This window comes from Vanacampus margaritifer, chromosome 1 (assembly GCF_051991255.1).
Source record: "Vanacampus margaritifer isolate UIUO_Vmar chromosome 1, RoL_Vmar_1.0, whole genome shotgun sequence".
Lineage (NCBI taxonomy): Eukaryota > Metazoa > Chordata > Actinopteri > Syngnathiformes > Syngnathidae > Vanacampus > Vanacampus margaritifer.
This window is the reverse complement of record NC_135432.1, coordinates 52,064,737-52,087,378: the sequence shown is the minus strand read 5'-3', so window position 1 is coordinate 52,087,378 and position 22,642 is coordinate 52,064,737. Positions and strand designations below refer to the sequence as shown.

Sequence of the window (22,642 nt, the reverse complement as noted above, 5' to 3'; positions counted from 1 at the left end):
GTACCTTCAAACAAATCCAGGTGTGTGTGTGTGTGTGTTGCTTCAAACTGATGAGAATGCAATGCTGAGACACTTTCTGTATTGTTTATTCTGTCCACTGGCAACGTGTGGACACAGAACTACAGCATAAAAGGCTTACAGGCACTGTGAGCATATTTTAAACAAGGTCCTTAACGCACACTTGAAAATTAGAATAATCAACTCAAATATTCATAAGTATGATAAATTTCTACATATAAAAATATGGGATGTTAAGGTTAAAAAGCAATTGAAACAGTTAAGCTCTATTAAAGTAGCATTATGGAATTTTCGTTTTACTCACGACTGCCACCTCTGGCCTAAAACGGAACTGCAGCCTATGTGTAAAGCTTGTGCATGGCTCCACTGCCCCTCCTCAATGGAGCATGCATATATTGCATGTAGAAAAAGCTTTAGGTTTTAGGTGAACTAATGAGTACACACTCACACGCACACACATACTCACCCACATACAAAATAAAATTAAAAAAAGAGCAATGATGATGACATGTCAAATCGGTAAAATTACCGAATGAGCTCTAAAAAAAAGAAAGAAAAAGCTTTAACATGAACATTTGCAACTCCACAATGCAACTTAAACATGATTTGAATAAAGATAAACTCCATGTGAAAATAAGGGAAATGTGGCCCTTGTTTAGTTCAGTTTTAACTCCAGGAGCTCGTGATCTGTTCTTCACGTACTAAACCGTCAATGTTTATTGAGTCAGTCTTCCGTTGTAAGTGCGTCCACTGTCTCTAAGAGATGGAGTGCCAGGCTGTACTGGGCGTGGTTCTCCGGAAGCATCTCGATCAAGTGACCCACCAGCCTGCTGGTTTGAGGGAGGGACACCAGGGGGCATCGCAGCTCACTGGGGTCCTGCAAACCCACACAAATACTGCATATGAATACAGTAGTGATGACAAATGAAGCTTCATGAAGCACTCGCAATATTTTTTGACTCCTCTAGATGGCACTGTTGGTTTAAAGATGCCTTTATCTTTAAACCATCAGACCATAACCACCATCTAGAGGAGCAAAAAAAAAAAAAAAAAATCACAAGTGCTTCATGAAGCTTCCTTTTCCCATCACTTGCCCTAACTACCCAATGAACAGCAAGGATGCCAAAACAAAGTGGAGGGGGCCTCACCATAGCCTTAAGCCATGTGCACAAGGTGGGGGGCAGGCGGGCCAGGAGCTCCATAGCAGGCTGTGTCTGGTTCTGATTGTGCAGCAGTGAGTAGCTCAGCCTTTGTCCTGTGATCATCAGCAGCTGAGAGCCCAACACGTCCTTGTCTTCCACCTCCAACATCACCTAAGAGGCACGACCAGACGTCAATTCCAAACGTGGCGTTACCTGCTCATCGATAACGATGTTATCGGACGTCGGTCCGCGACCTGACCTCCTCTGCGTGCGGGTCCAGGCCCTGGTTGTAGAGCTGGCACACCAGGTGTCGTCGCAGGATGTCGGGGGAGACCTGCAGCAGGCCGCCCAGCTCCAGACACAGCGAGGGCCACCACTCGGCCCTGGGGCCGCTCGACGCTGGCGTCTGGGGCCCGGTGCTGGTCGGATCGTCGATACACTGCACCCAGGCGCTTAGCATCCTGAGGAGGAACTGAGGCAGAGAGGAGGGTGGGTGGAAGATAAACATGTGACTGTGTTTACGAGACAATTTGTATTTTTTTAAATGTCATTATGTATTATGTAATAACTTTGGCATTCCTTCTTTTTACAGTAATACTGAAATAGTAATAGTAATAAGCAAATGTATTTATTTAGGTAATCTTGAAATTAATACAGGTGCTCGTCATTTTTTTTTTGAAGATCCTCAAAAAGTTGAAGAATTTTTGCAATTTCATTCAAAGCGTCAAACTTTCATAGATGATAGATTCTGGGCCCACAATTTAAGTGATTTTCAGTATTTATTTATTTTTATATGATTGGGTCTTCCAGCTCATAAAACCCTTAAAAACAGGATGTCAAAAAATTAGAATTTCACAGTTTTTTGCATGGGGAAAAATTATGGATAGATTGATGGTATTTTCAAAACGATATGTCAATCTTCAATAGTTTGGTTGGATTCCCTTTGCCTTAAAGCATAACACAACACTTTTTTTTTGATGATACTTTGGTGTCTACAAATGCTATCTACATGTCCTGGTCATTATTTGTACATTTTAGTACATTTTTGTTTAAAACTTGGTTTGGGGGCAAGCGTGTGGTTGGCACCATTTTAAGGTTAAACACTGAGATAAACACAATTTGGCTGTTACTGATTACACGAGACGATACGTACTACGTCACTTGTTCCGCATGACGTAGTCGCCCCCACCACCCACAGACTCATTCTCGATAGTGAGTTGCTGCTGTCAATCACAGTCAGACGTGCTATGTGCTAACGCTTACTCCCTAAAAAATCAAAATTGAGCATTAAGACCAGCAGTGTGAACGTAGCCTTAGTGAGGGGTGGCGCAAGAGTCTGACTTCCTGTTGGGTAATTAATTCCTTACCTTAACTACTGCCTCGATGCGCCGTGGCATTGCCTGATGCTTGCTTTAAGCTCTTTGTTTTGGGGTATGGTGGCCCTGATTTTCCTCTTAGCTTCAGGTTTCTTAGGTCATTACAGTATTTTTAATTCTTAATCAATTATTATTTATACAAATACTGATTATATTAATTTTTTTTTTTTTTTTTATTTCAGTGAGTGTGAATGGTTGTTTGCTTGTATGTGCCTTGTGACCGGCTGGCAAACTCCGGGGTGTGCCACTTGCCAAATAAGATTATTTGGCAATAATGCTTGAGTTGTTTGAGCATCTTGTTTTTAAGATATTAAGATACAAACTCACAACAGGGTATCTGACCTGTGGGCTTTGTAGGATTCTGTCTTTTTGAAGTGTAATTATACGGCCTCAATTTTGCAAAATCTCATTTCAGACTTTTCAAGGATGCGAAAAACTTTAGTATCCATGACCTCATGAATCGTACCTTGCAGTGAACGGTGATGCAAATGTTGCTTCTCTGAAGCTGTTGGAACATCTGAAGCTGTGATACTACCAGTGGACCATCATTAAAGATGGTTGATGCTATCACAGTCATTAATATTAATTTCACATAGAGCTGGTAGAGGTTCGGCGTTAGCAAATACCAAATTAGCATTGGACCATTGTTTCTTTACTGGCAAACTTAGCTGCTTAAACTAGACCTAGACAAGCAGCAAATTTCCTGTTATATCAGTGGTTGAGATCCCTGGCGCCAACATTCAACAGTCATCGTAATGACAACGGACCAGGACACTCAAGTCATGTGCTGTTTTGTGCGTTACTGTTGCCATAGTTACATCGACATTGGCTGGCAGCCTGCCAGCGTGAAACCACAAGTTGAACTGAACTAAGACCTAACATCAGGCTCAAATATCAAAATTAATTAATTAAATTACTTTAATTCTGATTTGTATCAAACCTGGGCACAAAAGACCTTAATGATGCAGAGGTATAGTATTCTCTGACTTTTTTATGGAGAGAGAAGAGGAGAGAAGTCTCACCTCCTGTCGTAATAGGACCAGTCCTGGGTCCATGTCTCCACTTGGCATTAGTTGAATGGTGGCCAGGTCTCGAAAGAAAGCATTCTTACCCTAGAGGAATGATTCGAGTTATTATCAGATAAATAACCACACTGGATTTTTATTGACCTAGCACATTGTAAATGAAAAAAATATCATTCTTAGGTACAAATTTGGGTTACATCACCACCAACAGAACACAACTCCGTGGTCTCCTCACCTTGCCGTCAAACAGGCTGAGGGGTTTGACCTTCAGGCTGAAAGTCAAGGCGGCGTGTAGCAGGGAGGCCAGCAGACAGTGATGCTGCACCAGGGGATAGTGAACACCTTTCTGCTCCAGGGCAAGTTCAGCTATGGAGGCCGGGCCCTCGGCTCCGCACCACACCTCCTCCACCGACAGCTCGGGGAGAGGAACCTCAGCTACCGCGGAGTCCGCCTGGACAGGAGAAGGAGATGCATGGAAAATTAATCAGGGAGAAAAATTACATGAAACAAGTTGGAGTTAGAAACACGCAAGTGCAAACATGCTAACCGACCAATACAATGAAAGCCCGCTGTCATTTTTTAGGTGGTGTTGCAAGTAAAACACTAATTTCGTTTTTCTACATGATGGGACAGTAAGGGGAAGTCAACTTTAAACATTTCTTGACAATAATATGTCACTTTATTCGTCTAAACATGATTAATATTACATTTATGGAATATGAGTTGTACAGCAAAATCCAGCTGTTTTTATCCATCTCAGGGGGCGGCCATTTTGCCACTTGCTGTCGACTGAAGATGACATCACAGTTGCTCAGGGTTCAGGCAATGACAAATCAAAGCTCACCAGTTTTCTGAAGCTGAGCTGTGATTGGTTGTTACCTGAGACCTGAGCAACTGTGATGTCATTTTCTCGACAGCAAGTGGCAAAATGGCCGCCTTCTGATATTGATAAAAACTGTTGGATTTTGCTGCTTAACTCATATTCCACTAACTAAAATACCACATTTAGACTGGTGGGGCTGCATAAAACATATTATTGTCAATAATTTTGAGTGTGTGTTGATTTCCTTTTTAAATCATTCACTCCCAGCCATTTTCACTGAAGCAACCCCTTTCGCTCCCGGATGTTTTACAATATTTTAACTGATTTTGCAAGGCCCACAGAATATTGTGTTCTATTGCTATAAAACATGGAACCCACCTAAAGAAAGATTAGAGACACTTATTTCATTAGGAAAAAAAGTACATTTGTATCTGTTTCCGTTTTGCATAAATTGGCATCAGAATACAACTAAGTTTCATCATTATTCACAAATTTGTTTAAAATTGTAGGTAAATGATTTTTGTTGCAACATGGCCCTGGTTGGTCTCTTACACTCTCCTACCACCTGCTGGCCGTTTTTGTAATAACTACCATTGCTTTAACCATTCTCTTCAGTTCAGAGCCTGCATGAAAGCCTTTTGTATGCTCTCGCATAAAAAAAACATCTTTGGGAGCATGGTAATATTTGAAATAGAACATATTTATAGGTTTTTGGGAGCAAATGAATTAAGATGGGTAATAGCGGACATTTTTTTTTTTCCATTTGACTAACTATCCTTTAGAAAGCATAGGCTTAAAAGGCACAACACATTTCAGCCACTATAATCCATCCATCAACACGTCCTTCATTCAGTTTGCAGGTGAGCTGAAGCCTGTCCCAGCTTTCCGCAATGAAAACAAAAAGGAGCTAATAAGCTTCATTTAGAGCTCATGCTTTTTGCAGACTAATGCGAGCCGCTGGCCATTCTTCATGCCGTGTCATGGACTCTCCTTACTTACAAAAAAGTTGACAAAAGACAATGGGCACTGATTCTTAACCAAGAGTCCAGTCACCTCCATGAGGATCTGCAGTAGCTGGACGCAGCATCCCAAAAAGGAGGTCAAAGCTTTGTCTCCCATTCCTACATCCTTCAAACAAAACAAAAGCCATCACAATCGAGTTTTTAGAGAAAGTAACTCATTTAGAGCCTTTTCAAGATGCTTACCCGTCGGCACAAGCGATCTTTGGGTGCTTTGCCCACCTGCAAATCACGAGAGACAAGAATTAGATCTGGAAAATATCTTCTTTGCTATTATGTTATCTGCTTACTTTTTCAATGAGGAAGGTTGCTGCAGAGAAACGTTTGACAATAAACGTACTCCACATCATTGTGCAAATACCTGTGGAAAAGATTTAAGAAGTGAGATTTTCTTTAACATGCAGTGCACAAAGCAACATGGTTTTGGGGGGAAATCGGTGGTATCATTTTAAGAATGTGTTTCTTCTTATTATTGTCGTTTTCTGGTGTGTCAGTCAAGCCTTTCTTACGTCACGAAAAAGGTTCGCACTGCTGGTTGGTGTGTGACAGACCAATGTATACGTTGGAAAAGCCTACCTAGTTGGATATGTGGACTGGAGACCAGCTTGAGATGTTCCATTGCCCGGCACAAGTGTGCACCCTCCTAGAGGAGAAAAGTGAAGGATGATGTCAGCAATGATGCATTTGAAAGAAAAGTCAAAATATGTGTGTGAGTGTGTGATTGCAACCTCTGGGTCTTTGTTCCACTGCACCACGTACTCCCAGCAGCAATGTGCGAAGAGTAAGTTTGGGGAGAGGGAATGTGGGAAGCGCTTCCACACAGCCTCCAACAGTTCTGCGTGCGATTGTGTTCATATTTCAATACAGGTTTGATTTGATGATTTGATTTCATACTGACCTGCTGTTCCATTTGCGATTTCACTTTGTAACACTTTTACATCTTCTCCTGCCCCCTCTTTTCTCTCTTCATCCTTATCCTCTCTCTTCTGAAGGATTTCTTTGAGTTGCTCGGGGGCCAGGTTGTGCCGGAACACCCACTTGGAGACGTTGTCAGTGATGCCACCTTGAGAGACGACAATTGAGTTTCATGCTTAAGCGTTATTATGTAGAAAATAAAAATAACTCATTATTAGGGCTTCAACCTGAGCCTCCCTCCAGCAGTGTTTTTATGGAACACAGCACAGCAGGGCCCCCTGTTGATCCAACAACGGGGGGCACTAAAAGTAGCGTCTGCAGCACCAGTACATCCTCCAGCTGGCGAACACACACCACCCAGTGCTCCAGCTCCAAAGAAACTGCTTCCCACTCCGACTGCAACTGTCATATACCCACACAGAAAGAAAAAAAGCAAACAATTGAAATTGCACACATACTGTAGATGGCACCGATATCATTTTAGTTGGTTTCTTTTCGAGGCAACCCTACACCGCTTATCTACATGAGAGGAGACTTGCTAAGCATTAAGGAGTCTCTTGGCCTTTTTTTCTTCCTTTGCCAAATTTCACAAATCCACAAAGTTTGTCGGAGACACTAATCGGATGAGTGGCAGACCTCTATGCAACATGGACTTTTGTCCCTTAAATGATGCCTACTTGTCCATAATGACAGCTATAAGATAAAGTTTTGAGCCGTAATAATTAGTAGCCTACCTTTGGCAGCTGCTAAAGGAATGAGAATGAGGAAATTTTTGGGGAGTTTTGATGATTTTTTTTTATATTTTTGGTCAATTTGTGAATATTTTTGTCCCTTGGTCATCTCCTGTTTCTCCCTAACTACAGATATGATGACATTTTCAGCTGTAGTAATTAATGGGCTACCATTCTTAGTTACTACAGCAATTAGAATGAGAAAAGATGTTTTCACTCATTTTTAGTAAATATTTTTGGCCCCTAATACGTCTCCTGTTTCTCTATAACGACAGATTTGATTACATTTTCAGCTATAGTAAGCAGTGGTCTACCATTTGCAGCTACTACAACATTCAAAATGACAAAACAACAAACTTGTATTTGTTTTATGGTGATGTGTCCTCCATACGTTGCCATATGTAATTTGTGGAGAGTCCTTAACCTAGATGGTAAGATTGAATATCAAACATCTAACATCAAGCCAACTTTTTTTTCCCCCTACTATACAACACTGTTTAACTTTTCAGACAAAACATGTTCTGACCTTGTCATGAACATTTACCACTATTTTAGTCGAAAGGAGACATATTACGTATTCATTCGCTGGCGTATTAGTAAACTGTCTTTGGCCAAAATATCAAGCTGTATTGTTCGACTTTGGAAACTGATGATCCCGCCAAACGGAAGAAAAAAACTTCACTGTGTTTCAGTGATACAAAATAGAACCCCTGCCCAGTGACAAGTCCTGCTTTTACTAAAATCGTCTGTGCATTCTACCTGGCTGTCCGCCCTGCTGGTGATGCTGGCCTTCGCGGCACGATGAGCAACAAAAGCAGCCAGCAGCGCGGCGGCAGAGTTTTGTGACTGCACCAATATGTTGCGGCACTGCTGCCACCAAGGTGAGACAGACTGGGGGTCCCATGACTCTTCTATGGCACCTGATGAGAAGAGGGAGAGTGGCAGTGGCCATCTTCATTGTTTGATGAAAATGTCAGCTTGCGTTTGATATTCCACATACCTTCCATGTTGCTGAGGAGGACCAGTAGTGCATGAAAGTTTTTAAAACATTCTGTCGGGGTCTGGAGCACTTCCTTTTCTCGTTGCAACCATACACTCAACAACAGAGACTTGAGCGAGATAAAGGGAGAAGATGATTAAAAAAAAAAAAATGTTTTCAGCCTAAATTATAAATATATGTATCATCTTACTAGTAGCTGTAGTGGACTTATGCCAGCCTGCTGCAGTTTGTCACAGATTTTATGTGGTGGGCTCTTACCACACAGGCAACTCCAGAAGATGAAACTCCCTGCACAGAACATGTAAATCAACCCTGGGTCTCTCCTCCTTCAGTCATGTTGGGTTATTAGCACATCAAATAAGCTCATGTATAGAGAAGTGATAACCATGTGTACCTAACTGGTTCCATTCTGCATCAGAACGGTGGATAAGCTTCAACTGCCCATCCTCTGTGCATTCAATCTGCGATAGGAAAGCTTGAGCAGGCAGAGGTGCGTCTGGTGCGTCTTGAACAAAACTAACGCTGGGCCTCGAGTTGAGCTTGGTGTAGCGTTGCAAGGTGGGACTCACGCGCGCCAAATCCCCCTCAATGCCATCAAGGGAGTGCGGCTGTTTGTGGGGTTTGTACAGAAGTATTCCAATATTCAAAATCATTCATGCCATTCAATTCAAACGGCGGACGTGTGTACGCCTACAGCTTCGTCGCGCTCCTCAGTGTGCGCAGAAGAGTTCACGTGTTGGATGTCGGTGTAGAGCTGAAGCAGTTTCAGCTGGGAGGAGCAGAGCTGCATTAACACTGGATCCACTTGTTCAGCATCTGGCACACAGACATTTGATACACAGACAATTTTGTACATAAAATGCAAATTACAGCATGAAGAATACTCAAGTAAAAATGCTCTCTTTCAGATAAGCGGCTCCACCTTGCTGCTGCAGAGCGCTGAGTAAGGCGCATGTGATGTTTGTGAGACACGAGACAGGAATGTTCTTGTCGGACAGCAAAGACTCTAAAGCCTCCAAAGAAAGAGAAGAAGAAAAGACAAACCATACTTAGAAATGTGTGTGATTTTGACTACGAATCTGTGGTCGTGCGGTCAACAGAGGCAAGATTTTGTTTTGAAATTTAAAACAAAAAAATATCCATATTAGTTCTCTAGTCTGTGCTTTGTATTGACTTTCAATTTGAAGTCAATAGTGTTCACTGTGTAATGTTTTCAGATACAAATGTATTTAATATTTGTGGTATATATTTGGTTTTGCTGATCACATGAAACCTCAGCTGACTACTGTTTGCTCTACCACAGATGCTTGTACTTTCCCTCCCGACGTGGCGCTCCTGGTGGCATCCCTCATGCGTTTCATGCGGATCAAGGTCTGACATGTTTTCTACGTGTTGTTAAGGCTTTCTATGCGTAGAAAAAATAAATATAGGGCAGATAGGACCACGTTTGCGCCCACAGTACAAGGTGTGAAGCAATATCTATCATATTATTCTGAAATAGCATTTACAGTATGTACTGTTTGTGTTTACTATTTATGCCTCTGACAATCCCTATACGAAAGGAATCCTCAGTCACATTTTTAATTAAATATGTAGTTTAATCATACTAATAAACAATTACGCCAATGTTTGTTTATCCAAGGCATCGCTGCATTTATATTAAACTTTTTTTTTTTTAAATAGAGAAGCTAAAAATGTACAAAACAAATAAGGTTATGCCTCCAAAACTGATTTGCACCACTAGAAAAAATTAATAGACTGCAAGAAACTTACGGAAATTAGTACCGCAGTAACACATCTCTACAATTACAGTCATATTATGATATGTTTAATAGCTTTACAAGGAGAAATGTCTTCTTCTTCTTTTTAAAGCAGACTCCATAAATTAACATCGATCAGCTTAATCGTACCTGTTTTTGAATGGAAGACTGTTTGATATCAAACAGCAAGCCTTTGGCCTCACTCTCCAAAATATCTAAAACAAAGAGAAAATTCATTAAACTGAATATCAGTGATTTTGCAAAGTCTAACCAAAGACTCCGCAACAAGTTTCATGGCCCTGAGACACCCACATTATTTCACACGATTCAAAATAAATAGTTCCTAACTTTTACACATACATTATAGTGCTGTTATTTATTTTAAATATACTGTACTTACAGTATACCTAAAATGAAAAATAGACTAATGTTAAGTGTGCACATTTACAAAGTCAACAAAGAAAGAAATGAGTTATTTCTGTACTTTACCACAAACTGTGAATATATATCAAGAATAATCTCTCACCAGGCTCCACATCTCTGCTCTTGAGTATTGTTGTCAATTTCTTTAACAAATGCATATCTTTGGCTCCTTCACTTTTCTTGTCACTGAAATTAACACAATTTATTCAAATCATTCCAACAATCTTTCTATATCACAAAAATAAGACGACAGGCTTGAAAGTGAATCTACAGCAAAACTATTATTATTGCACAAAAAGTTTTCTTAGATCTGAAACCCTTCTTTAAAAGCGTGAAACCTTCCAGCTCACTTGTCTTAAGAATTGTGTGGGAAAACATATTAACAGAAGAAAACAAATCTACAGATTAAGTGATGGTGGTACCTTAAGTGTTCAATTCATCCCATGATCAAGCTCCATTCATCAATTCTCCACTGATTAAAATGTTTTTAAAATGTATTTTTTGCCATGTGTTTTTAATAAGAGTTTTTTTTGTGTGTTGTGTTGTATATGTGTGTATGTGTTGTATAAAACTTAATGAACCAAAAAAAAGAAAATTTAGAGAAATAATTTGGTTTCATGAAGTGTAATTACTGTACATAGTGTAGTATTCGTGAGTGAGTTGGGCCTTTAAGGGGCAAGGCCTAGTGAATGATGTCACAAACTGAAGTCTGATTGGCCATCTTCTTGTGAGTGTTTGTATGTTTGCTGATTTTAATAAATGGCTGAAAGCGCATCAGCGTCTCTACATCACAGTGCATTAATCGTGCCATGTTTTCAACACTCCACTGAAGCGGCAATGTTATGTGAAGCTTGCAGGAGACAAAAAGCAACTAAGCAAACGCTTGTAACCCAAAAACTCGTCGGTTGGGGCACTAGTAAGATATTGTAATAGTGTGTGTCTATCTGTATATCTGTGCTGATGCTAATCAGTGTGGAATAACCTGAGGGCCAGGTGGAAAGGAACATTCACAGTCCTTAGGGCTCCTGTGACGGGATCCAGCAAACACACTTGATGAGTGTGGATTTTCCAGCCCTGACTGGTTACACTGTTCACCCCTAACAGACGATAACCAGCATACAGCAACCTGCAATTGAACACATATTGAGATCCTGAGATATCCAGAGTGGCATTTAATGTTCAGCATAAAGCCTTGGTCTTCTGTGTGTACCTGCAGTGTTTCCCAACAGTGAATGCGCCCACTCGAGGTCCATATTGCATCGCCCATATCTCTAGGATCCCCCTGCGGGGGGCATAAATAACCAGAAACAGTGCATGCCGTTTGGGGAGGGAAGTTGAGAGTGAACTTTCCCGACTGGTTTGCTCCTCTGGAACATGCAGCCAACCCAGCTGGGCATCTCTGTAACCTTTTGTTAAAAAATAATAATAAATAGATTAGCGTGATAAATCAATACTAAAAACACTGTCCAAGTCATGTCAAAATCCTGATTAGCTAATGCCCCCCCAAGACACAAATGTTCCATTTCCTATCCTTGTCCTATCACTACCAGAATAAACAAAAACACTCTATTCCACTCACGCTTTCAAAAAGCTTACTAATCAAGCCTAGTCATCACCACTTTGCACAGTAATTGTATTATTATACTACATCAAAGTGAATGCAGTACTTCTTGTATTTCTTTCTTATAATCATTTTCATACTTGTTATAAAGATATCTTCATTTAATGTGTATATGTTCTGTGTATAATTGTGTTGTATGGAAGTGATATCAACTTCAAACTAATCCATTGCATGTTTAAGGCTACACACCACTGAAATTTCATTTGTAACATGGCTCATTTTTTCGTTGTAATATTTTCTGAGTATTATTTGGGCATAAGAAAAGATGTGCGCACATAAATTTTGGTGACAATCTATCACGGTTTTCGGACGTAGAGCTTTTGATAGACCCATTTTGGAGGTTCGCAGGCTGGCAGCCACTGCCGCTGTAAATGCTTTCTCAAATGAAGGATACGAAACCTGACAGTTACGCGTGCTCGCTCTAAAAAAAGAGAGAGGAAAAGAAAAGGAGTGCTATCTAAATTACGGCAATATTTGACGACGCCATACAACATTTTTAGAGCAAAAGAGACAAAGAAACAGGTAAAAAAAGAAAAAAGAAAAGTCTCGTGTTACTGCACGTGGTAAATCACCGTCATTATGTGACTGGCCAAGATGGCGCTGCGCAGATGAGTCATTATTTTGATACTTAATCGGCTTAAACTTTTTTTTCAGGAAATCAGATGCCATTGATATTTACGCGATTATTGTTTATACACTGCTTAATCAAATTATATACAATACATTTTCAGTAGTGTGTTGCTTTAAATGCACTTGCACAAAAAGATGATTTTGACTGCAATAATATTTAACAATGGGTTAAGATTTAACGTCTAATGAGGAGTATGAAAGGATAAAAATCCTTCAAGGCAGGCTTTGACAAACAAACAAAAAAAAGCAACATTCAGTAATGGCCCCAAAAAATTGGTAACCCCACGTGCTACTGTCAGGTATGCAATACTTCTCCCATAGAACGGCAGCAATTACAAATTTTCCAGGTTTCACAATTCTTTTGTTTGCATCAGAATTTTCCAGTCCAATTTCGGAGTTTCGTGAGGAATGGTTAGAGTAGGCATTTTTTCAGTTTTCTCTTTTTTTGTGCTGTTCCAATGCAAGTTAAAGCAATAAAAGGTGAATAACAAAGATTTTGTAATTGCTACAATTTTCTAACAGAAGCATGGAAGTGCCAATGTTACAAAATCATCCACCCTTTTGCACTTACCCAAACAAAATCAAGTTCCCTAAAGATCTTATTTACAAAGCCTCTATATTGTGAAAGAATGGTGCTGATTTCATAGCACCATTTTTTCCTCAGCTTTCTCTTTACCTTTCCACATGCGAATTGCAATTCCTCTGTTTAGGTCCAACAGTGTAACTCGACCAAAGTCATCAGTTACTCCGGCTAGCGTGTTACAGGGGGACAGGCAAATGGACTCGCCATGGCGGCGTGAGTCTGGGAGACCAAATCTGAATGAAAGAGAAGTCAGGATGAAAACTGGATATGAACAAGCCTCGTGTATTACATTCACATAACTTTTTATTACAAAATTTATCACAGACAAAATAATTGTGCTTTTATTTAATTTGAGGTTATACAGTGGTGGCTTGAGAAACAAGTGACCAACGTGTTTTTCGAGAGAAGAGCTGCAATATGGCCGATTTTTTTTATTTCCAAGCTAACTTTTGTTTACAAACAGTTGCTATATATTGGCAGTGAACTTAACTCACTACACAATAACAGCACTTTGGCCAGTAGTGAAAAATCTTTCAAAAAAAGAGGATTGAAGTGTTTAATGCCACTGCGGTGTGTACCGATACTTCCGTTAGTTTTCCGGCGTGACATGCCGACGGTCATGCCGACGCTACAGGCGGCAGGCGACGGTCACATTTGGCTGACGTCGGATTGGTGTATTGAGACCTTAAGACAACTGAGACGCTCCTCTATAAGGCCGCATGAGAACAACTTCGGGGTCACTAAATGTCTTGAGGATCGAGGTGGGTTAGGAAGATTACGATGAAGAGACTTAACATTAGCCATATACTGTATCTATTTGTCTGTCTTATCCTGCCTCCATGTGGCGGGTACACCAGAAAGAGCAGCTGTCATTTGATGCAATTTCACAAAAAAATGTTTTTCCTTTCAAAACATTTTAATTACAGTAATTTCTGGGCTATAAGCCGCTACTATTTTCACTTGCATTCGACCCTGCGGCTAATACAAAGGTGCAAAGTGGGTGCACTATGAAGGAAGCACAAGAGCGTCAGGCTGAGCAAAACAAACCAAGTGAGCCCAAATACTGTTAGACATTATTAACATTTTAATTCTTTATTTCATATATTAACCATGTTGAAATGTTTTATAGATGTGTAGAGTAAGTGAAATAGCGTTGAACTCAGTATAATTCGACCTTAACCTAAGCTGGTAAATTGTTTGGTCTAAAATTCCTTCTCAGTGTTGCGCACACACATTTTTGTTCTTGAGAACAGAATCTGCTTTGAGAGAGCACACACACACACACTCTGTTTGCGCCATCGCTCACGGCCACTCTAAATCTAGTTCAACTTGTTTGTGAGATATTGTTTTTTAGAAAAAGTACCCAGAGAGTATATTTTGTCTAAAAATGAAAAACAGGTGCAGTCTGTGTACGAGGGTAATATTGTGTGACATGTTGAGTGAGAGCCAATCTGTTCTGCTCATTCTTGGTAGGAGGAGAAGGGGCGTTTTGCTTTCGAAACGATACTATAAGAAGCCCTCTTCCGCAAGGGAGGGGGCACAATGGGCACTCTGAAAATTCCACCTCCTACGTGATGTTCAGGGTTGTCCCGATGTCCGGAGATCTCTGTTTTAATAAATCATCCTTGCAAGGTGTTTTTTTCTTACAATAAATCTGTCTTCAAGTTTTTTGGAACACGCAAAAGAGGACAAATAATTAGCCTCTTTCAATACAGAGAGACAGAATGAGAGCGAGACAATTTGTGCCCTCATTATGGAAAAGAAAGTAGCAGGAACCCGGTGCGGTAACATTAAAACACCTGCGGCTTAGGTGTGTAACAAACTCGAGAATTCCCTAAATTTAGCTAGCGCGACTTATAGTCAGGTGCGCCTTATAGTCCAGAAATTACTATATATCATTGCTATGTTTTTATAAAGTAGAATATTATGGAGAGCTATTTTCCTCATTAAACAAAATAACAAAGCTGAAACTTGATGATTTGAGATATGTGTTTTGAGTTACAGGGCGAATCAAACCCGTATCACAAGGAGCCACTGTAGTATGAAAGGCACCTGATCGCCAAGGGTGTTGCAGGCTCAACCTTGGGCTTGTGTTTCTGGACAGTCTCATCTTCGTTCTTATTCTTGTTCCATCCGAGCCATCCACTGAAAAAAAAAAGAAAAAAAGTCTAAAAAGGAGAGTGAGTGAAGTTGCACACAAAATACTAAAATGAGACACAAGAGGAATTGCTTGTGTGATTGCTTGTGAGACATAACTCACAATAAAATTGAGCTGGGATTATTAGTACAGTACAGGTTATTCTAATTATTCTGACATTTTCCCCATTTAATCTCTGTGATATATTTTTTTTCATTTTGCATATGCATGCATTCAAAAGCTTCCCCACCTGGCAGCATTGAAGAGGGCTGATGTAAGTTTACTGGCCACAGCGAGTGCCACATGCGAAAGAAGAGGCTGGCTGCTTCCCTGAGAACACACAGTTGATGAGCATTAATCCTCTTCATGTACTGCAGTGCAGACTTGTAAATATTTTTCGACACGTGTATTGTAATGGCTCACCTCTACCGCATAGTAAAAACTAGTGTATGGGCCTCCTCCTACAGTGACATACTGGCTCATGGCAGGGGGGCTGCCTTTAACTGAAGCATTGAACCCTCCCAAAATGGAGGCATTCTTCATCTGATCAAACACATTGAGTGTCATGACACCTATCACAGACAAAAGAGGGAGGACAGAGATGAAGAAGATGCAGGTGGGTAAGCAACTCAAGTTACTGATTATATTTATAGATTGTACACGAAACTAAGAACTAACTTCATTAAGTTCTGTGGAAAAAACTCAAGACACAAACCGTATGATGAGCTGATTTGTAATGATGTATCTTAAACAGATTTTTCATCAACAGATAATGCATTTTAATCTGTCAAGATCCCAAATAACTAGCAAATAGAACAATTATATCACTAGGGATCTTTTGGATTTTTTCCCTCACATTCATTCTAATACGCAATAGATAAACGTGCAATTAGAATGCAACCAAATAGAATAGTTATACCTTCAGAGATGCATTCCCTCAAATCTGTCAATTATGTTGACCAGCTAGTTCACTCAAACAGTTTGTCCATAAAATAGCCAGCTCTCTAAATCTCTATCCTCACAATTGCTCTCGTGTTTCACTTCACTGATCTTTGGAAAAAACTTGCAAAACACCATCAAAGACATTATTTTGTCTCTATTTACTTGTAGACACACTTTCTAAGAGTGAAATCTATAGTTGAACACAAATACCGGAAGTAAAAGGAAGAAACAGATCTTCAATGATAATAATCAAGAATGTACACACTCCATTTCCAGTAAAGTTTGGATGTTGTGTAAACTGAGTCTTTCACATATCTGCGGAAATATTTTGGTGCGCGCCCTTCTTGAGAACAAATATTTTTTCAAGCAATATATATGGTCATTAAAATAATTGCTACAACAACAGAATCTGATTAGGTAAGACTTAGCATAATTAGAAAACTGAAAATCAGCTTCAATGATATACTTACCCACACTACAGTGGTCTACAATAGTGTCCATGTCTTGGAGAGCCCACTTCTTATAAGCCAGAGGAGGAGGCTGAATCACATCACTACCAGCAGCTGTCGCTAGAAGTACAAAATCAAGAGGGATGGTTGAATCGAATGTGAAAAAGAGCTTTAAAGAAAGCTACCAATTAAACAACCCATGAAATGGTGATCTCATTGTCCATTTGCCCCTTTAACTTAAAAACTATTGGTGGCCATAATGCACACAGGGGGACGGATGTATGTATATATGCAGTCAAACCCACACAGTGCACTTGCAAAAGGTTTCTTACTGGCTTTGTGTGACCAAGTGGCTCATTTATACCAAAATTTGTCTTTCAAATTCAGTTTCCTTGGCTATCAAGTAAAGAAAACACTCTTAATTGACAAAATTGCAACAACCCTGTCCAGCAAAAGGAAAAAGCATGCAGACACACGTGCATGCGTCCATAGGCGCAGAGGATACTCGGGGGTACTTAACCCACAGATTCCTAATGACCCTGATTTGTCCCACACGCTTTTGCCACACTCGACAACAAACATCTCTGGTAAAACTCCACTATTGTTCCACTTCTGTTGGCACAGGCAGTGAGCTTAGTTAGTGAATGCTGTACTACAAATAATGATGCGTTGAAGTTACACAAGTCTGTCGGAATTTGCACCTCAGAGTTAGGATTTAAATTACCCTTCTTCCTGAAGTAGTTACTGCAACTTGGCAAGGGAGACGAATCTTACAAGCCTCACATAGAATTCATGCTATCTGCTACTCATGTAAACAGTGGACCACTTATAGTTGTGGTTTGGCACCCGCAGATTGGCATATTCGCTGTCACGGTGGGTATGAGTCTCATTCTCCACACTGTAAAACGTGAGGTGTTTGTTCAACATAATATCCATAGAAATAGTTACATCTTTTTTTTTTAATGTTGATATAGAGCATGCACACACGCACACACAGCAGTACCTCTTGCCACCTGGTTCCGGCAAGCGCGCAGGGACTGGAAGAGGCTGAAACCATCTATGGTGACCAGTGCAGCAGGGTAGAGGATGCTTAACTCTTCATGCTAAGATTGAAAATGTTACTATTAGGGCTGCAACTAATTATTACTTTAATAATCAATTCATCTGTCAATGATTTTTTTTTAAGATGAATCGATGAATTGGATAAAACATGCATATTTTAAATTTCTAGCCATTTATTAAAAAACAGTACATTATTTTAAAATGACAGCCCAGAAAATACAGACACATTATGATTCAGTTAGTGGTTTGGTCCTTACCATGTCAGCAAATAGGCAAAACATTCATCGTTATCCAAAGTAAATGCAGATGTTCGCAAATATTTTATATCATATTTTGGATCATTAATAATCAGTCTGCTTTCATGGAGGTCTACAGAAATCTGAGAATATCTACTGATGAATTTGGCCAATTTTACATTAAACAATTGTTCTAAAAAATAAATTATGAATATAGTTGTTGATTATTATGCCAATTGATGAATTGTTGATTAATCATTGCACCTCTAGCTACTATTATTAATGATATTGCTGAAGACATTTTAAATTGAATAGGAAAAAAACTACTCGATTTTACTCATCTCCTACCTGCTCGGTCACACCAGGATGGCGAGGGATCTCATAAGTGCGACACTTCAGCCTTAAAACTTGGTCCTCGTGAAGCAGTTGGGCCAAGAGCAGAGCCCCATTCTAATGAAAAGCATTACACATTTCATTTAATAGCATTCATAATGAAAAAACATAATAATATATTTTTAAAAATTACATTCATTTTCCTGAGTGTAACAGTATTATGATACAACAAGCAATATGGAGGTGACAGATTTTAAATGATTGCACCTCTGTGTAGAAACGGACATGGCCAGATGTGAAACCCACAACAACACATGTCCAGTCCGGTCGCCCAGTGGAACTCCTACAGAAAAAAAAAAAAAGACATACGCAAATGCTGTCAAGCTACCAATCGTTACTTATACACAAGAAATTACAAATCGAAAAGAAAAAAAAGTACCTTTTCTGGCTTGCCAGCGGTATACAGATTGTGCTGCTCACACGCTCTCTGAAGAGAGAAACCCAAAAAAACACTAGCTGACAATTATTTATTTAAATCATATTTCATTGATGAATTGCATGTGTCACATATGGATGCATGCATGCAGTCACACAGAGCACTTGTAGAAGCCTTGTTATTGTCTGTGTGTATGTGTGTCCAAATGTCCAAGTGGCTCATTTGGATCGAAACATTATACCCCAGACTAGCATGTATTAAAAAAGAATATTCTCAATTAGGGATGGGCAAGTGCCAATTACAGGTATTTTATCGGGCCAATGCCTGGCATTGTTTCAAGGATTGGTACTTACGACGGCCAATATCTGGAAGAACCTCTTGTGACCGTTTTACGATAATGAACTAGAAATTAGAATTAAAAAAAGTGTCTCTGCACTTGCCTTTGGAGAAAATTACCTACACTTTCAGAGGTCAACAGGATATCTTTCAAAACGTTTGGGGACGTTTTCTGGACTACATTGGGCATAATGACATCTCGCACCTATTTGGTGAACCTGGGACAGAATGACACCCTCGTTTGGATGAAGATATCGGACTGAAAGGACATGTGGGAGCTCTTGCAAGACACGTTAAATAGTTTTTAGGATGTTGTTGAATTTATTTGTAATTTTCATTTTTGCAATTTAAAAATATCAAATATATTGTTGGGAAAAAAGGAAATAAGAAGAGCAGAACATTGCCCTTAATTTCAAGCAATTTTGAGTAAAATGCTATATTGGGTTATATACTGTATGTCTTTTTTTAAATATTCTGTAGTTGTGGTTTGGGAGACATTTTATTTATCAAAAGTATCATATTTCAGCATATAGCTTTCAAAACTTTTGAGTTTCTTTTCCGAATCAACATCCTATATACAATGGCATACTGTACAGCAAAGCTTTTTCTAACTTAAAATTATCCACAGAATGCTCCATGGTTACAAAATTTAAAAAAAATATCTCACCCTTCCTCAGTGCTGAGTATTCCACTCCAAGACACAGCCAGGGTCATCTCTTCTCTGCCACCACCATCTGTTCTCCATTTAGCTGCAAAGAATCAGTCAAATATAACTCCTCTGTTTCTCAAAAGATAATTTCTCTACATTTTCTGAGGGAATTTCTGGGACAAAATTGTGAAAATTAACACCTGATCATGTATCCAATTCCAATGTGTTAAAGGCAATTATTTCTGCCTATGCAGTATTTGCATTTTACACGTCTAACGTTACAACATCCTTGCACTGACACTGTCACGCGTCTAACAACGTGTTCTGTGTAACTGGCACAGGCGGATAAATGCTGCCTATGTTTTCTGTTACAGCTCTGATGCAGCCATTTTACATGATTTCCACTTGAAAGTTATCTGTCGCCATCTGACCTGAGAGAAAGACAGCCTTTTGTTCATGAGCCACCACAAGCAAGTCTGAGCAGGGAGACAGGGATAGCACACAGTCCTGCAGCCAGGTTCCACTTAGGTCTGTGGTTTCCTCCACCTACAGATTAGAACAACAACAACAATAAAAACTTGAGGTTCATCTGAACAGTGACAGTAGTTTTTTCTTCCTTCGTGCTTTTTTAAATAGCTTTATAAAGAAATTAAAAACTGAGGAGAATAAGTGAAAAGTCTGCCACTCAATTTTAAGTGTCAAGATAAAAATCTGTCAGTCTGGCCTTCCTGTGTGGAGTTCTCCCAATTATTGCGTGAGTCTTCTTCTCCTTGATATTCAATTTTTTGCTCACATACCAAAAACATACATGTTATGTTAATTGAAAATTCTACACCAGGGGTCACGAGCTTCAGTCCAGCTTCCATTGTGTGAAGGTGAGCGTAAAAGGTTACAAATACTCCACACTTAGTCACTGATGGGATAACAGTTCACTAGGGTAGGTTCCCACTCAGTGATGGAATGTCCATCCATCCATTTTCTTGGCCGCTTTTCCTCACTAGGGTCGCGGGGGTGCTGGAGCCTATCCCAGCTGGCTTCGGGCAGTAGGCGGGGTACACCCTGAACTGGTTGCCAGCCAATCGCAGGGCACACAGAGACGAACAACCACACTCACATTCACACCTAGGGACAATTTGGAGAGTTCAATTAACCTGCCATGCATGTTTTTGGAATGTGGGAGGAAACCGGAGTACCCGGTGAAAACCCACGCAAGCACGGGGAGAACATGCAAACTCCACCCAGGAAGGCCGAAGCCCGGACTCGATCTCACGTCCTCTGCACTGGGAGGCGGACGCGCTAACCAGTCAGCCACCGTGCTGCCGTGATGGAATGTGAATGGTGTTTTTTTTAATGTTGTTCCAATACTGTTTTTTGGCCCCCAATACCGATTCCGATACCCAGCTTTGCAGTATTGGCCGATACCATACCGATACTTAAGTCTTTTTTTTTTCTCAACATGAAAAAGCTGTCCTGCTATTGGTTCAGATCATTGAAGGGCCAATAGGATATCTTAGCTCGGCATGCAGTGAACATGCCACACATCAGTGAATGTCGTGCATGAGCTAGACACAAGATGCTGCATCCAAAGTCCTATATTAGCATCATAATGAATGGTATTGTCATGTTGCTTGTTAGTACTCACCGATACCACTGTTTTAATGCAGTATCGGGGCCTCTGCCGACACTAGTATCGGTATCTGAACAATTATTTTTTTAAATCAATACATGAGCCCTATGTTTGACTGGCAACTAGTCCAGCGTTTACCCAGCCTACAGAAATGGATGGAGGGTTTATTACTGTTTTAGGTCCTTGCTGTCAATTTCTCTTTCAATTGATCCCAGGGATTAAATCAATCCATCAAAATTTAATGTTTGCAGATGTACTCAAATAGACCAAATGGGGACAAAAATCTGTTTTAAAGGTGATAAAAGACGACGTGACAAACCGATGTGGTCGCTGTGGCTTCTTCCCCTTTGCTCTCTTCGTTATCCCATGCTGTTTCCCAGTCAGACGTGTCCCACGAAAGTTCATTTTCAGCTAGGGAGGAGGAAGGTAAACAAAGTTCATTTCGACGTACGCAAGAGACTCGTACTGACTGTTATTAAGTATATTTGTATAAAAGTGTGTGTGCAAAACGCCAAGAAAGACGGGTTTGTAACTCGGAAAGTGAATCGTTTACTCGTAGAGAATTGCCCCGGAGTTTTGCAGCAGACAGGAATTAGCCTCCTCTGTCAATAATGACGATGTGATTACCTGTTTGATTATTCTGCTCCGGCTCAGTTTGACCGTGGAACAAATAGTCCCTGACGATCTTCAGATCTTGGAGACGACAAAATTCCAATAAGCCGCAGGACATGTCGTCTCCGTCCTACCTGGACCCAATTTGACAGAATATTCGCCAGTTAGCCTGTGTGCTAATAGTCCACTTGTAGAAAAACTACGTAGTCTCGCGGTACGCGTGTTAACTCCCCGTTGTCGTGCTGTGACACCTTTCCCACAACAGTGCTTTCTCTTATTAAGGTAAGAAAAATATATCGACCAGATACTGATACGTGCCTACTATGTTAAATTTGCGCAATATTTACTATCCAGTTATATGGGAAAACCCACTAGCATAACATTGGTTTGTTTCCGGGTTACACTCAAGTCGAGTTTTTCAAAGTAAAAGCCTACGTGTTTCATTTCTGAAAACGTAGGAAACACGACACAACACAGAAACAATAAAATTAAGTTTTGCACAATGTAATTGTCATTTAAAAGATGAATTGACTTAACAATTATTATTATTATTTTTATTAATCATTTGCTATTATCAGTGAGTGCTTTCTACTTACAGAAGGCAGAACTTTTTGGGAGTAGACGAGTTTGCTTATGGCTTTGTGATTGGGTGAAATTAATTAAAGACACTCTACACTTATAACATATATACTGTAGATAGTATTTTGTTTTATAAGGATATGTCATTTGTGATTGGATGATTGAGGATGCGGAGGCC

General features: G+C 40.0%; 1 protein-coding gene across 1 annotated transcript; it reads right to left on the bottom strand.

The window, feature by feature from the left end:
• Positions 1-70: 70 nt before the first annotated feature.
• Positions 71-22,275, bottom strand: rab3gap2 (RAB3 GTPase activating protein subunit 2 (non-catalytic)). The gene is made up of 35 exons (XM_077583791.1): positions 21,901-22,275; positions 21,593-21,684; positions 20,078-20,192; positions 19,665-19,746; positions 18,665-18,712; positions 18,493-18,568; positions 18,241-18,342; positions 17,598-17,697; positions 16,616-16,714; positions 15,627-15,775; positions 15,454-15,533; positions 15,119-15,211; positions 13,160-13,299; positions 11,443-11,638; positions 11,215-11,358; positions 10,336-10,418; positions 9,960-10,024; positions 8,972-9,062; positions 8,744-8,865; positions 8,444-8,657; positions 8,240-8,337; positions 8,050-8,158; positions 7,809-7,969; positions 6,546-6,720; positions 6,302-6,466; positions 6,132-6,238; positions 5,980-6,046; positions 5,694-5,764; positions 5,590-5,625; positions 5,438-5,512; positions 3,797-4,012; positions 3,559-3,648; positions 1,420-1,632; positions 1,167-1,331; positions 71-895 (listed from the first exon to the last, which is right to left on the bottom strand). The coding sequence occupies exons 1-35, from the start codon at positions 22,001-22,003 to the stop codon at positions 743-745; spliced, it is 4,095 nt and encodes a 1,364-aa protein (XP_077439917.1). The 5' UTR covers positions 22,004-22,275; the 3' UTR covers positions 71-742.
• Between the last annotated feature and the right edge of the window lie 367 nt (positions 22,276-22,642).